The 17772-nt window shown below is 41.8% G+C and overlaps 1 protein-coding gene across 2 annotated transcripts in view; it reads right to left on the bottom strand.

Annotated features, from left to right (window-relative positions):
* The window catches only part of lrrc7 (leucine rich repeat containing 7), a 341063-nt gene that overhangs the window by 172124 nt on the left and 151167 nt on the right, over nt 1-17772 (bottom strand). For both annotated transcript variants that reach the window (XM_060829788.1, XM_060829787.1), the window contains exon 8: nt 9139-9283. In XM_060829788.1, the coding sequence (XP_060685771.1) occupies nt 9139-9283 (145 nt within the window). The remainder of the gene's footprint in view (nt 1-9138; nt 9284-17772) is intronic.

Raw genomic sequence — 17772 nt, 5'->3', positions numbered from 1 at the left:
CAACAACCAGTCTCCAGGAATCTAACAATCATCCCTTGATATGCAATGGCATTATCATTGCGGAATCCCTCATTATCAATATCATGGGGGTTACCATTGACTAGAAACTGGACTGGACTAGCCATACAAATCCTATAGATACAAAGGTGGATCAGAGACTAGGAAACTTGCAGTAAGTAACTCAACAGCTGACTCCACTGGCTACAAAGCACAAACCAGGCGTAACAGAATGTTTCCCACTTGCTTGGATGTGTGTAGCTTCAACAACACTCATGTAGCTAGACACTATCCAGGACAAAGTATCCCACTTTATTAGACCAATAGTCACCCCCTCCACCGCAGGTGTCCTGTAGTAACAGCATATAACTGCACTACAAGACAAACTGCAGCAATTCACCAAGGCAATAAATGCTAGCCCAGCCAGCAAAGTCCACATCTCATGCATGAATAAAAGCAAAAACATTACTTAACAAAATATGTTTTATATCACTGTACTTTAAAATGTACCTATTCTTTAGTAGGTAGAGGGAGAAGGAATTTACCAGTCTTTAACTCGAGAGAGATTTAGGTGTCTGCTTCCCAGTCATATGTGGCATTTGGCTCCTCAGAATCCAAGAAACCATATTTTAATAGGGCATCAATAAATTGTAGTTGCAAAGTTCCACTCCAGTCCACAATTCCTTTATGTCTATTTTGTATTTTTAATATAATCAGCACCAGACTGCATATAACAGACACAGTTAATGATTTCAGAAGGAAATTGGATAGGCACCCAAAGGAAATAAATCTGCTCAGCCAAGGTGATTGATCAGGGGAGTGGTATTGACTGAACTGCTCTGGAGACCAAATGACTTCCTTCTGTGCTGTAAGTGAATCAATAGCTGTGATAGCAGAGATTGTGGGCTGAGCCTTATTATTTTGGTTGAGTCCAAATTATATCAAGTTTTTTGAAGAGTTTCACACTGCAAGGCCCAATACGTTTTCTGGCCCGATTGTACCAAACTCACTGGATTAATTACTTTCCCCTTCCTTATGGTGTCATGCATATCTGATTTTGCCCCAATCTATTGTGCACCATTCAGAGTATATCTATGCAATGATTAACATCTGAACAAATGAATGGATGATTTATTTATTGCCAGCTGCATTTACAGTGAATAATACAGTAAAATATAGTGAAAAGCTTTAACAGACACCACATTCCAGCACCATTTTGAATAGTTTAAGAATAAAAAGGATAAAAGTTACAAAGCCAGCTTACCAACGCCATCAGCACCACCACCACCCTCATCCACAGCCTTGCCATTTCCTGTGGTCAATACACCAATGTAGAAGTTGCTATTCTGTAGGTGCCACCACTTAGCCCCTGGACCCACCTCGCTGACACTGTATTCCATGCTGAACACACACTCACCCCTCAACCAGGAATTCCTGACTCCACTGATGTCCTGATGACACCAGGAATCCTGGCTCCGGGCACAACATGCTGCTGCCTTTGCAAGGAGTCCTGTCAATGCCAGGAGTCCCCACTCTGGATCTAATAGAACCAAGAGTCCCTGTTTCCATAGCCAGACCAAGGTGATGCCGCCATCTCACCAAGAATCCTGCTGCGCACCTCCTTCCAAAATGTTGCTTTGTCGGTGCTGCCGCCGCCACCTGGAGGAGTTTGCCACTGTTGCCATCCCTGAAAGCCAGGAGGACATCCCTGCTGCTCCTGCCATCACCATGTCTACTGCTGGGAGGAGAAACCATTGTACACTCATCCCCCTTCAGCTGCCGCACAAATTTCACCAATTAACCCACCCCAATAGACAAAAACAAAGAAAAATTACATGAAAAATGAAAGAAAAAGAGAAGCATAAAGCAAGGACTGAAATCATGCAGGAGCAAAAGAGCCCCTAGCAGGAGCCTATATGTGGCCTTGCTACTCCACTGCATTGATCTTCTTCATATTTGTCATTTTATAAGGCTCCTGGGTTCCTTGCTGAGCAGCAGCATTCTGAAGCTGTCCTGCTTTTTGACAGACAGTGTTGGAATAGGTCAGAGAAGGTAAAGATGGCATTCTGTTTCTTTGACAAGATTCCCTGTTGGAAAAAAGTGGTGGCGAAGGAGTCTTCTTCTGGTAGAGAAGATTGTAATGTCAGATGCAATGGCTCTCACTGCCCAGAGGCTGCATCAGTGCAGCAAATCCTGCGACTGTTTGTGTGTAGCCATGGACAGATTGGCAGCTACCATGGAGAGCCAGCATCCTCAGGGGCTGCTAGAGTGGAGGGCACACCTGCACTCATTTCCTGTACCAAAGGCCTGGCGACAGGAGGTTGGAGGACCTTGACCCAGTCTAGCTACCCATCTTCACAGGAAGACAGGGTGGGGCCAGAATGCACCTGGCTGGAGGTGGTACCACACTACACCTTCCACTCAGGATACTGTAAAGGTGGGTGGTTCTTTCCCCTCCACTCTGCTTGTCCATCCAACCCTTGGAAGCTCTAACTGAGTTCTAGCCTGTGGCAAGAAGACCCTTGGCATATCTGGTCCATCCAGTGACAACTGTCTCTGGGGTTGTCTCACTAACCCTCCAGGATAAACAAGCTCAACAACTGAGTAGGCTCCCTCCAAACCAACCAGAGAACCTGACAATGAATAACACCATCCCAATTACCCTCTCTGAGCCATCATTTCTGTTCTGTCCTGCCCCACCTTGCCACCCTCTGGCAAATCCTGCAACTCACCCTTCATTTGTACTGTACCCCTGCCGAGTGCTTGCAGTCCCCAGTCATATGCCCTCATTTCCTCCCTCTGTTCTCTTAGTTAACAGGGATGGACTCAGCAGACCGACTGTGGCCAGCCTACTTGACTGACGTGACTGGACAGCATGCATATCTCCCCAGCTACGTGAGCCCTAAACTCTAAACTTGTTATCATGAACTTAGAGATAGTGAGAAAATGCTGGAGAGTGGATACAGAATGGACCTGGAGGAAGCACAACAGGTCAAGCAGCATCAGAAAGGGAGGGGCCTCGATGTTTTAGGTTGTAACCTTTCACCACGACCCTTTTGATCTGGGTTTTGCATTGGAAAGAGACCCACTTCCTGATGAAAAGCTCTGACTTGAAATGTCAACTCCCCTCCTCTGATGCTGCTTGACCTGCTGTGCTTTTCCTAGCTCCACTCTTTATCCACTTGTCATTATGACACCAATGGACTGACTGTGAATAGCTCACTGGACTGCAGAGGCATGAACCCCTTTACTCAAAACATCCTGACTGGGCACCTGACCATGGCCCATTTCCTGCACCGGTTTGGGAAGTCTTGACCTGCCTCCATGAATTTCATTCTGGACTACTCAGCTCAGACTTTGACACACAGCTGCCTGCTTGCTGCAGGCACAGTGTGCTTGCCTCATAACCTGCTGGCACACAGGTAGAGGTGTGAGACTGACGTAGCACACTGCCATACACTAAAACATGTACCTTCTAGGCAGAGGATTTCATAGCAGCAAGGCTAGTTGCCTGTTACTGTGACTGCGCTAATTGGTGCAGGAAGACAAGGCAGGATGCAGATAGGCTCTAACTGAGTGAGTGCTAAGAGAGCAAGTGCACAGCCCTAAGATGCAGTATGGTCCAATCTGTGAGCTGGGGCTGTAGCTCCAATCCTGCTGAAGGACTTTTGCCCGAAACGTTGATTTTCCTGCTCCTCGGATGCTGCCTGAACTGCTGTGCTTTTCCAGCACCACTCTAATATAGAACCTGGTTTCCAGCATCTGCAGTCATTGTTTTTACCCTGTATCCATGTGTAAAGTGACCCCAATTGCAGCCTTTCAATGCAAGTTCCTGGTGTGCCCTGCAATGCGAGTCTAATGTTTCCAAGCACACTGCAAAAGAACAATAGAAGTGCCAGGGTGATCATGACAGGTTGGTAGAAGTCAATCCAATGTCTGTGGTGGAAAGTATGTGTGGCTGGTGCTTGTGACTTGTGTTCTGAGATGTTCCTGCTTAGTGCACAGCTTGAGTCCATTTGTAGCAGGCAGTGAGCTGAATTCACCAGGCACGCACTCATGTTTCTTGGTTGAGTTTATCCAATGTCTAGCTTATTTGTCAATGTTGTTAAAATGGAAATCTGCCTTTTAATGAGGTCATTTGATGCGTTAACAAAGCATTTAATAAACACTAATTTCTGTAAATTGGCATTTTGCCACTGCCTACCAAGAATCTTGCCAGCACAAACAGAAATTGCTGGAAAAGTTCAGCAATGTGGTTGCATCTGTGGAGAGAAATCAGAGTTAACGTTTTGGGTCGAGTGACCTTTCCTCAGAATCTCACCACACTGCTTGTGAAAAGCATAAAATACAGAGCAAGTACGGCTGTTGAAGTGCAGTGGTAGTGTCTTTACCTTTGGGTCAGGTGGCCTTAGTTCAAGTCCTATCAGTTCCAGCACTGTGTAATAACATTTCTGAACAGATTAATTTAGAAAAATATCGAAAAGGAGCAAGATCATTTCTACATTTGTGTATGACAATATAAATATACTTTTTGTATCAAAATGACCCCTGCAGCAAAAAAAATGGATATGCATGCAAAGAATTGAAAGATTATCTGAGTGTTCTGCATGCTGTCTCAATGCAGCAACATCAATGCACAAATGAATGTGTCACAGCTCTGCAAATACTGCAAAATCATCTCATAATCTCTGCTTACAGAAATGGTATGAAACCAACAGATGGCACTGTTTTAATAAATGTTTCCTTTCAGTTTGTGCACCTCCCAACCAATTTATATTCATGACTGGAACTGTAGAATACTGTAACCTCAGAAGGAAGCCATTTGGCCCTTTCTGCTTCTCCCAGCTCTCTGCAATAATAATTCACCAAATGCTATTCCCCTGCCTTTTTTCTCATACACTTGCAAATATTTCCACTTTTGAGAATGATCCAATTATCTTTGGAAACAATGACAGAATCTACTTCCATCACAGTCTTAGCCAATGCATTCCAGAATTTAACCATTCACTGGATAAAAAGCATTTTTATCACCTAACCCTTGCTTCTTTTGACAATCACCTTAGATGAGCGTCCTTGGGCTCCAGACTCTTGGACCAGTGGGAAGAATTTCTCTTTACCTACTCTGTCCAGATTTCTCATGATTTATCCTCTGTTTCCCCATTCTATTACATAAATGAAATTTCTCATTCTTATGCTATAATATTGTGGAATATTTGTTGCACCCTCTCTACTTCCTTCATACAGTGTGGTACCCAGAATAGGATGCAATACTCCATTTGAGGCCAAACCAATGTTTTTTGCAGGTTTATCATGACTTCCTTTCTTTGTACTCAATGTCCTTCTATAAATCCCAGGATTGCTAATGCCATTTCTGAAGTAGCACTGTCCTCTTCAATGATTTATGTATATTTACCCTTCTCGCACCTCATATTGAATTGTACTCTATTTTATGTTGTCTCTTCTCATTCTTCCTAGTGAAATAAATCATGGCACACTTCTCTTCATTTAATTTTATCTGCCACTTGTTTGCCCATTCCACATTACAACATTTTGTATTTTCATCTTTACAGCTCTCAAAACTTCAAATTTCACCTACTACTCAGCTATTAATCTTCATCAAGAGGAACAAGGACCTTAACACTTTCTCCTGGGGAACTCCACTGTAAATGTCATCTTGCTTAAAAACATCTGTTCACCATTAATCTCTGATACCCATCACTCATCAATTTCATTTCCATGCTGCTACTGTCCCTTTATTCCATGAGCTCGAACTATACTCATGAGTCAGTTGTGTATGCTGTTATATGAAATATCATTTGGAAATCCATGCCATTCATGTTTAAAAACTCAAGCAAGTTAGTTACACATACTTTACACTTAAGAAATTTGTGCTGGTTTTCTGTAATTAACATTAATGTTCTCAAATGCCTATTAACTTGGCTTGAATTACCATTTCCAAAAACTTCCCTTTCAAAGTTAAATTGACTGGCTTGGACTGTAATTGCTGGTCTTATCTGAAGGCATTTGATAAAGTGCCACATAAAGGGTCGTTGCACAAGATAGCAGGTCACTGTACTGTGGGTAATATATGAGCACAGATTGAGGACTGGTTAACATAGAAGGCAGAGAGTAAGTTTTAAGGGGTCTTTTACATGTTAGAAAGACATAGCTAGTGGAGTGCCTCAAAGATCAGTCAACAGCTTTGATGATTAGAGGAGTGGGCAGTGTGTAATGAATTCAAATTTGCTGATAGTACAAAAACAGATTGGAGGGTGGGTTGTGATGAAGACAGAAGGAATCTAAGGGCATTACAGACAGGATGAGTGAGTGAGCAAAATCTTGGCAGCTGGAATTTAATGTGGGAAAGGCATGCGCTTTAGTCGGGAGAAACAAAAGGTGGAGTATTATTTAAGCAGAAAGTACATCACAAAGGTATCTGGGTGTTTTTTTATCCATGAATCACAAAGTTACCATCCAGGTGCAGTTAGTAATTGCAACGACAAATGGAATTTTGGCCTTTATCACGAGCAAGTTGGAGTTTAAAAATAGGAAAATCTTGTTACAACTGTACAGGATAATGGTGAGGCCACATCTGGACTACCGTGTACAATTTTGGTCCCTATTTTTAAGAAAGGGTATATTGGCATTGGAGGCAGTTCAAAAGAGATTCAATAGGCTGATTCCTAGTGAAGGGATTGACTTATCGAGAACAGCTAAAAAAGTTAGAATGGGAGTGATGTTTTTTGAAATGTAGAAGATATTGGGGCCTGACAGGGTAGATGTTTTCATTAGTGGCAGAATCTCAGACTGAGGTCATTGATACAAAATAAGGGAACACTTATTTGAAACTGAGCTGCAAATGACTTTATTTTCTCAGACGGTACTGAATATCTTGAATTCTCTACACCAGAGAATTGAGGAGGCAAGATAACTGAATATATAAGAGGAGGAGGTAGAAAAAGATGTTGATGTAAAAAGGACTTGAGGGCTATGAGAAGCTTGAATGAAAGAACAGATGAGGCTGAGGCAGATCAGCTATGATCATGTCAAATGGTGGAGCATGCTTGAAGGGCCACTCCTGTTCCAATTCCTTACATTACACCATTTTTTGAGCAAGAGTGCTTTGAACATTTGCAATTCTCCAGTCCTCTGGTAACATCTCTCTGCTGAAGGAAGAATGGAAAAACTTCTAAATCTTTCTCACTAGTTGGTGGCCTATAGAATATTTCAAGTAATATCATTGTGCCTTTCTTAGCTTGAACTAAATAAATTCTATCCCTGAACCATCTGGAACATCCTCCATATCCAGCTTTGTTATATCCTCCTGAATCTAATGTATCCCGACTGATTTTCATCTCTGTAATGGCAAGCTATGTTGTCAGTTACAGCCGTTTCAGTAGCATTTGACTTGAAACCACCTTAACATAGCTAGAGACCGAATTTGTTGCCAAACAAAGCAACTCAGGAGTGCAGATGCTTAAGTCCTTAAAAATGGAGTTGCAAGTCGTCAGGACTGTGAAGAAAGCGTTTGACACATTGTCTTCATTGGTCAGAAAATTGAGTATTGGAGTTGGGATAGCACAACACGTCAAGCAGCATCCAAGGGACAAAAGAGTTGACGTTTGAGCATAAGCTCTTCATCAAGAGCTTATGCTCGAAACAACAATTCTCCTGCTCCTCAGATGCTGCCTGACCTGCTGTGCTTTTCCAGGCACTTTCGATTCTGATCTTCAGCATATGCAGATCTCACTTTCTCCTAGGAGTTGAGCTATCATTTTTGCAGCTGTACAGGACATTGGTGAGGCCACTTTTTGGAATATAGCATACTATTCTGGTTGCCCTTTTATATGAAGAATGTTGTTAAATCTGTGAGGGCGCAGAAAAGATTTACAAGGATGTTGCCAGGACTGGAGGTTTTGAGTGTAAGGAAGCTGGGGCTATTTTGCCTGGAGCAGAGATTGAGAGGTGACCTTATAGAGGTTTATAAAATCAGGACAGGCATGGATAGAGTGAACAGCAAACATTGTCCTCGGCTGGAGGAATCCAAAGCTAGAGAGCATAGGTTTAAGGTGAGATAGGAAAGATTTAGAAAGGATCTGAGGGGTAGCTTTTTCATGCAGAGTGTGGTGCATGTATGGAATGAGCTACTAGAGGAAGTGATGGAGGTAGGTACAGTTATAACATTTAAAAAGCATCTGGGTGGGTAAATGAATAGGAAGGGTTTAGAGGAATGTAGACCAAATACTGGCAAATGGGACTAGGTCAGATTAGGATGTCTGGTTGGACAAGTTTGACCGAAGGCTCTGTTTCCATACTGTGTGACTTGATGGCTCTGTATGTCTTTTACTAAGCTTATACATTTATCTGCTGAGCCACTGGGTGAGCTTTCAGGGATTGCTTTAGTGCACTGTTTGAGCAATATTTAATGCAGGCCTGCCAAATGGAGAGTCAGCTGAGGTCCTCCACCTTCTCCTTTGAGGAAGGCCTGTTGAATTAATTTATTCTTAAGGCACTTAAATGGACATCGGTGGATCTTCCCTGTATTTAATGATCATGGAAGTAGAAATCCCACTGGGAGAGGCAGCTGCCAGGGATAAATCGAGTGTTGCTGATGGATCCAGGTCACAATTGATTGAGGGCAGGATGTTTTTGGATAAAGACCTATTCTGGCTGGCTCTGAGCAAGCTCCCTTTTCCCAATGTTTGATTCCTTAATTAGGCCCTTTTCAGGACATTTTGTTTCTGACAAGATGACTGGATTTAACACTTCTGGCTGAACAAAAGCAGCAGCAGATTGAAGCCCTTAAGTGCCCTCATAATGGCTCAGTTGGCACTTGGCAGGAATGCCTCCTCACTGAGTTAAAAGGCCCCTCCTTGAAAGTCGTCTAATGGGTGGGCATTAATTCTGCCCTACAATTCAGGTTGCGCTATTAAAAAAGATACTTATATTAATTCATGATCCTTTTGCCATAACTCAGGAATACAAAGTTTTACATTATGTAATGTCCTTTCAAAATCATCCACCAATATTTTGAACAATAAACTGTATCTACATTATTATTTATTCTCTATTCTTCTCTATATTTTATAGGAAAATATTCATGGTAAAATTATAAAAAGAAAATGGTAACATTGTTCCTACCTATGGTGTCAGGCAGCTGTTGCAGCAGATTGGATGAAAGCAGGAGGTCCTCCAGGCCTTCGCATCCAGAAATATCTGACTCAATCGTTTCTATTCTATTCTTTGACATATCCAAGTATGTCAGATGTTTCAACTTTGCTAGAGGCTGAAAAAAAACAAAAAAACAAACAATATATGTAATATGTTAAATTTTCCTTCCTTTCTTTTCCATCTCTGTAAAGACCATACATTTTCTGATGTCTGGACCTAGCTTCTGGTACCTCAAACAAATGCCAATGTCTGAATATGCACTTAGCTAATATCAATATGCTACACTTGACCCCTCTCATGCATGAAACATGCCATTGACAAGTATGAGCTGTTTGTCTAGCTCAATGACATTGAGGCTATTTGCAGAATTTTTGCTCCTCTTTCTCCTCCTGTTTCTACACTTTAGCTTATTCAGTACTCTGCTGCCTGTAATCTACTTTGCATCAATTTTCACTCACACCTCATTCCAGTTCTTGTTGAACAATGTGAATAGCACCACAAATGTTTGATTTTTCTCTTCCCTCACTTAAGGATTAACATTGGTACTTCAATATCTTAAAGATATGTTTAATTAACCTATTCAGATGTGTTATGGCACACCTTTGGAGAGATGGGACTTGAACCTAGCCCTCTGGGTCTGGAATATTACCACTATGGCACTGTTTCCCTTATACTGTCCCTAGGGCTGTCGTGAATAGAACACGCAAAACTGTCACTAACTTGGGATAATTTTTACGTGGTTCGGAATTGATTGTTTGATGATTAGCATAATTGGATCAGCTTTTCCTTGTCCACTATTGAGTATATAGTGTTATGGACCAGATCCCTTCAAAACATGTCAAGAAAGTAGCCCAGACTCTAACTTTGCTCGTTGTTTTAAGCAGGTGTACAGTGGATATTCCAGGAGTGATGCAGCTGGCCCAACCACTTAATTTTTGGTTTAAATGAAATACAAACAGAAGAGAACAGAATAAAGAATAACTTAACCCATCTGAAAACCCAACAGATTATCCCAACTTAATGATGCTGTTCCAAATATTTGCAACAATCCCCCATAAACAATCCTTGGCAAACAAGGCAAAATCAAACACAGGGTCATACAGGAGAGAAACAGATGGCAGAGGGATTCAGCATGGAACACCTTCTTCCACATAGCTGTTGAATTGAATTGAATTGAATTGAATTTATTGTCACGTGTACTGAAGCACAGTGAAAAGCTTTGTCTTGCGAGCAATACAGACAGATCACAGAGCTAAGTAGTATAGATAAGTAAACAATAGGTAAACAGCAGCAAAAATAAAAACACAGATACAGACGAATGCTAAGAGTTTGTGAGTCTATTTAGTATTCTAACGACAGTAGGGGAGAAACTGTTACTTCTATAACTTCTTTCCAATGGTGGAGACTGTAGAAAAGTATTGTCAGAGTGGGATGGATCTTTGAGAATGTTGGTGGCCTTTCTTGACAGCCGGCCTGGTAAATGGATTCTATCGGTGGAAGGTTGGCCTTTGTGATTGTCTGAGCCGAGTTCACCACTCTCTGTAAACGTTTCCAATCTTGAATGATACAGTTGCCGTACCAGGTTGTGATACATTCCGACAGAATACTCTCAACGGCGCACCTATAAAAGTTGGCAAGGGAATTCGCCATCATGCCAAATTTCCTCAGCTGCCTGAGGAAGAAGAGACATTGTTGGGCCTTTGTAACCAGTGCTTCCACATGAAGAGTCCAAGAAAGCTTGTTGTGGATGACCACTCCCAGGAGATTCACACTGTCCGCTCGTTCGATCTCTGTGCTGTTAATGTGTAGTAGGGCATGAGTAACATTCCGCCGAAAGTCAATAATGAGTTCCTTGGTTTTGCCGGCATTGAGAGCTAGGTTGTTCTCAGTGTACCATTTTTCCAGGTCTTCCACCTCCCGTCAGTAGTCTGTTTTGTCGCCATCTGAGATTCGACCGACTATGGTGGTGTCATCAGTGAACTTGTAAATGGCATTAGTTGGGTATTTGGTGACTCAGTCATGGGTATACAGTTAGTAAAGTAGGGGGCTGAGTACGCACCCCTGGGGTTGGGGGCGGGCTCCAGTGTTGAGTGTTAGTGAGGATGAAATATTGTCCCCAATCTTCACTGATTGTGGCCTGTAGGTCAGGAAACTGAGGATCCAGTTGCAGAGAGTGGAGCTTAGTCCGAGATCACTAAGTTTAGTAATCAGTCTTGTGGGATAATAGTGTTGAAGGCTGAAGTGTAGTCAATGAGTAGGTTTCTTCCATCACTATTCTTGGTGTCAAGATGTTCTAGGGAGGAGTGAAGGGCAAGTGATATGGCATCTGATGTGGATCTGTTGGTCTGATAGGCAAATTGGGGTGGGTCAAGAGTAGTGGGGAGGCTGGAGTTGATTAATGCCATGACCAGCCTTTCAAAGCACTTCATGACCACCGAAGTTAGGGCCACTGGATGGTAGTCATTGAGACATGCTGCACGAGCCTTCTTAGGACAGAGGTGATGTTGGCCTTCTTGAAACAGGCACGGACAATGGCCTGCTGCAGGGAGAGACTGAAGATGTCCGAGAAGACCTCTGCCAGTTAATCTGCGCGTGCTCTGAGTGCACGGCCTGGTATTCCGTCTGGTCCCATCACTTTCCTTGGATTCACACTAAGGAAAACTTATCTGACCTCTGATGCAGTGACTGTTGGGAGCGTTTCATCAGGACTTGTCGGAATGGGTATTACCTCTCTGCCGAAGTTCAGCTCAAAGCGAGCACAGAAGGTGTTGACACGATCTGGGAGGGATGTGTCATCATCTGCTATCTTGCACTGTCTCTTTTTCGAACCTGTGATGTCATTCAGTCCTTGCCATAGTCGCCAGGTGCCTGTCTGAGTCTCTATTTTGTATCGGTATTGGTCCTTGGCTCTCTTAATGACTCTGCAAAGGTCATACCTGGATTCCTTATATTTCAGTGGGTCTCCTGATCTGAAGGCCTCAAGCCTGGTTTTTAGTTCTGTTTCTTGGACCAGCAGCCTTAAACTGGCTGCCCACTTTCAGTGAACAGCCAGACTGCTAAAACCAAACCAAACCAGAGAAAAGCTGAGCTGGGAGAACTGGCCACTCCCCTTTCATTGTACAAGTGTTTTTTTTTAACATGAAAACATTCTTACGTAGATCAACCACAGACAATTTGGGGTAGTCTGTGTCTTTACGACCTCCTGATAAAAATGCCAAGGACAGCAAAACCTTGTTAAAGGAGCAGCATGGTTACAATAGTAATTGGTTGTTAATTAAATTTAAGCAATGGACATTAACTGAGCTATCTGCTCCAGAGGTGAGTAATAACATTTCTGAACAGTTTGATTAGAAAATATCGGCACTGTTATTCCCCAGCAGTCAATATTATGCTAAGGGGCTCTTGTGACATGGTACTGGTGTTGTTACCTCTGAGCTGGGAGGCCCAGGCTCAGGTCCCAACTGCTCCAAAAGTGTATCATTACATATCTGATCAGGATCATTAAGAAGATCTATAACTTGCTCCACTACAGGCACTTCCATGACAGGATGATGAACATATCCGATATATGGCTCAAAGATATGGCTCTTGAAGTCAACAGTAGTTTCTTACCTCTGGGCCAAGAGGTCCAGCATCAGGTCCCACTGACTGTGGAGATGCATCATAACATGCCCAAACATGTTGACTTAAATTCAATTAATAATAAATTTAAAATTGTTCTTGCTGATTTGAAGTACATATGTGCTTTATATGTCTTTAAATAAAAGCATGTAGGATTAGTAATCCAGATGCCTGAGAAGGGAAAGATTTAAAAGGGACATGAGGGGTAGAGGGTGGTGCATATATGGAAGGAGCTGCCTGAGGAAGTGGTAGAGATGGATACACACACAACATTTAAAAAAAATTTCAACAGATACATAAATAGGAAAGGTTTAGAGGAATATGGGATAAATGCAGGCAAATGGGACTGGTTCAGTTTCGGAAACCTGAATTGCATGGACGAGTTGGACCAAAAGGTTTGTTTCCATGCTGTATGTCAGTATAACCTCAGTTAACATTCTGGGTAAATGGGTTCGAATGCTATTATACCTGATAGTAATGACTGGATTCAATAAAAATATTACATGTGGAACTATCGTTGGTTGTTCCAAAAACGCACTTGTTTCACCGATGTCCTTAAGGGAAGGAAACTTGCCATCCATACCTGATCTGGTCTATATGTGACTCCAGATCCATAATAATGTGATTGAATATTAACTGCCTTTGGGGCAATTAGGGATGGGCAATAATGACTGGTCCAACTAGTGACACCTTCATCCCTTAACAAATAGAAAAGATTTCTGCCTGACTGCTGACTGTCCAACTTTCCTCCTCATTCCCCTGTCAGCCAATTAGTTGAATGGTTCTTGGCTTCAGCTACCATTTCTCCCCTTGAAATATGCAGGATTCACCCCTTTGACAAACAAAAAACTCTCAACTCCTCTGTCCATGCACACGCCATTGCATCTTCAACTTTCCTTTTCTCTCCAATTCCCTTCAAAGTGTTGTATCTCCCAAATACGTTTCCATCTCTCCTGGAACAAAATGCTTGAACCCCTCCAATCAAATGTCTGGCTCGATCACGGTACTGAAATGTCTCTTAACAGAATCACATATGACATGTCAATGTTAACTATTTCACATCGTCTTTCCTGACCTCTCTTCAGCATTTGATATTGTTGACCACAGCATCAGCCCGCAACACCTTTCCAACCTAATCTGCTGCGTGGGACTGCTTTGGCCTAGTTCCGTTCTTATCTGTCTCATTGTAAACATAGGAACATAGAAAATAGGAGCTAGCACAGGTCATCTGGTCTTTCATGCCTCCTCTGCCATTCAATATGATCATGGCTGACCATCCAACATCCTGTTCCCATCTTTTCCTCATATCCTTTGATCCCTTTAGCCCAAGAAATTACATCGAACTCATTCTTAAAAACATTTAATGTTTTTCTCAACCACGTTCTGTAGCAGAGAATTCTACAGGCTCACAACTCTCTGGTGAAGAAATTTTTCCTCATCTCAGTCCTAAGCAGCCTACGCCATATCCTTGGATTGTGATCCCTTATTCTGGACTCCCCAGTCATCAGGAACCTACTTCCTGTTTTCATCTTGTCTAGTTCTGTTAGCAATTTATAGGCTTCTATACGATGTCCCCTCATTCTTGTAAACCCCAATGAATACAGTCCTAACTAACATATCTCTCTTCATATGTCAGTCCTTCCTTCCCAAAAATCAGTCTGGCAAACCTTTGTTGCACTCCGACCACAGCCGGAACATCTTTTCTCAGAAAAGGAGACCAAAACTAAACACAATACTTCAGGTGCGAGCTCACCAAGGCACTGTAGAATTGCAGCTAGACATCCCATCCCCTGCACTCAAATCCTCTTGCTGTGAAAGCCAACATAACACTTGCCTTCTTCTCTGTCTGTTGCAGCTGCAGACTTAATATCATCCACTGACATACAAGGATACCCAGGTTTTGCTGCACACCCTCTTTCATAACTTACCGCCAGTCAGATAATAATCTGACTTCCCGTTTCTGTTACCAAAGTGGATTGCCCCACATTTATCCACATTATAATTCATGTGCCACTATTTGTCTACTCACTTAACTTGTCCAAATCATACTGAAGCATCTCTGCACCCACCTCACAGCTTCCCTCCCATTTAGCGTTGTGTTTTCTGAAAACTTGGAAATATTATATTTAGTTCTCTCACCTAAATCAGTCATATATAATGTGAATAGCTGGGATCTATTCCATGTATTCCTCCATGATTCACTGCCTTCCACTTGGGAAAAGACCTATTTATTCCTATTCTTCGTTTCCTATCTGCAAATCAGTTCTTTATCCAAGTCAGTACACTACCCACAATCATGTGTGCTTTAATTTAGCCAGAGAATGACTTCTAATGGCCTCTCTTCACACTACTACATTGGTGCCTCTGGTGTTCCCCTGTTTGGCTCCCTCATAAGGATCTATCCATGATTCCCCTTCCCTCCTATTACTCATCTACCTGTTGTACTTTGGTGACAACATCTGAAAATACAGGTCGTATTTAATGGATCAGATGGGCCAATGGGCCGAGAAGTGGCAAATGGAGTTTAACTCAGATAAATGCGAGGTGCTGCATTTTGAGATAGCAAATCTTAGTGGGACTTATACACTTAATGGTAAGGTCCTAGAGAGTGTTGCTGAACAAAGAACCTTGAAGTGCATGTTCATAGCTCTTTGAAAGTGGAGTCGCAGGTAGATAGGATAGTGAAGAGGGTGTTTAGTATGCTTTCTTTTATTGGTCAGAGTATTGAGTACAGGAGTTGGGAGGTCATGTTGCAGCTGTACAGGACATTGGTTAGGCCACTGCTGGAAAATTGCATGCAATTCTGGTCTCCTTCCTATCAGAAAGATATTGTGAAACTTGAAAGGGTTGAGAAGAGATTTACAAGGATGTTGCCAGGATTGGAAGATTTGAACATGGGGAGAGGCTGAACAAGCTGTTTTCCCTGGAGCATCGGAGGCTGAGGGGTGACCTTATAGAGATTTACAAAATTATGAGGGGCATCGATAAGATAAATAGACAACATCTTTTCCATGGAGTCGGAGAGTCCAGAACTAGAGGGTGTAGGTTTAGGGTGAGGGGGAAAAGATATAAAAGAGACCTAAGGCGCAACCGTTTCACACAGAGGGTGGTATGTGTATGGAATGAGCTGCCAGAGGAAGTGGTGGAGGCAGGTACAATTGCAACATTTAAAAGACATTTGGATGGGTATATGAATAGGAAGGGTATGGAGGGATATTGGCAGGGTGCTGGCAGGTGGGACTAGATTGGGTTGGGATATCTGATCGCATGGACTGGTTGGACCGAAGGGTCTGTTTCCATGCTGTACATCTCTATGACTCTATGACTCAATGACACTGTCTGACTCCACATTTGTTTCAGGTTATCTGTTGCTAAATCCTCATTGTTATTTCTGGACTTGATTATTTTAACTTCAAGATGGGCTTCCCACTTTCTAACTTGTGTGAACTTCAGTCATCCAAAACTTTGCTGTCTGTGTTGCATTACACAAATGCCATCTGTCCATCAGTCAAATGCTTATTGATCTACAGCGGTGTCTAATAGGATGTGTCTTAATTTTGATGTTCTTATCCATGTTTCAAATCCCTCCCTGATCTTGACCTTCCCCATCATGACTCTTTGGTATTTAATCTTCTGAACTACAATCCTGTGAAATTGCTACATTTCTCCAATTCTGATCTCTTGAGCATCCCTGATCTTAATGACACTACAATTAGCAATCATGTCTTCACAGCAATTAAGGCTCCAATCTCTATATTTCTTCATTAAATAACTCAGGTCCTCTTTCTTTCCTTCTTCCTCTAAGATGCTCTTTAACACCTATTTCACTGACCAATGGCCATCTGCTCTCATTTCTCCTAATGCGGCTTATTATCAAATTTTATTCAATAATGTACCTGTGGATCTATATAAGATGCTATAAAGTAGATGTGTTATTTTTTTCTAGTCTGTATAGTTTGTTAACAAATCCTTAATTTTATTAACTAAGCCTAGTTGTAAGCTCAAGTTGAAAAGTACAACTTTTTTTTAACCAGGCAAAATAGGTCTGATTTTAGAATACAATGTAAACTGCTAGAGCAGCTTGCGACAGTGTAAGACCTGCTGGAATGTCCAAGAGACAGCAACTAGACCAGAGGCAGGTCAAGGAAGTAGCTGAGGGTAACATCAAATGCAATATACACTGATTTCCCTTCAATGTGTTAACGCAAAATTCAATAATGAGTTGATATATTAGACCAAGAGGAGGGGAAAATATCAATACATTGATCTATTCAATACATCAAAATTTTGTGTCTCAGGAGTGAGCTATGCATTCTTTTGGGTTATATTTTATACTCAGCTAAGTCGGTATTAAGAATTAATGGCTGACTCAGGTTTCCAACCTTTTTCACAATTTGTTTTGGATGGATCACCTTTCTCAGTTTCATTAAAGTGCTATCATCAAGCATTCCTGGAGCACCAATAGAAAGACAGCATGGAAAGTGAAACCTTCTTTGGTTTTAAGCATTGTTTGATAAAAGTAGTTCTGGCTGTACCAATATAATATTTTCATGTTGCACAGCTGTCATTCATGTGCTTTCTCACAGCAAGATTATCAATTTAATTTTGATGCAAACTGAATAATGTTTTATGCTATAAGATGGAAATTGGAACTTCAAACACATTTTGTGGGGGACTCTTACCACAAACAGAAAAAGGGAGACATTGTCACCCTCACAAATTAAACTGGATTTGAGCCCAAGATTCTAGATGCAAGGTGACAATGTACTAAAACACTGAACTTCTCAGTCTCATTTTGGCCAAACATTTAATCATTCTTTACTTAAGCAATTACCAGATGATTTTAATGAAAATTCATAGACAAGTATCTGTTGTGAATATTCCAAGTTGTTTCAACACTTGCATCCTTATGCACTTGAGCAGAAATATGCTCCACAAATTTGAGAAAGGGAGAAGGAAGAAAAGCTAAAATGAAGTATTTGA

This window comes from Hemiscyllium ocellatum, chromosome 9, assembly GCF_020745735.1.
Source record: "Hemiscyllium ocellatum isolate sHemOce1 chromosome 9, sHemOce1.pat.X.cur, whole genome shotgun sequence".
Taxonomy (NCBI): Eukaryota; Metazoa; Chordata; class Chondrichthyes; order Orectolobiformes; family Hemiscylliidae; genus Hemiscyllium; species Hemiscyllium ocellatum.
The sequence above is the reverse complement of the archived record's forward strand: the minus strand, read 5'-3'. Positions and strand labels throughout refer to the sequence as shown.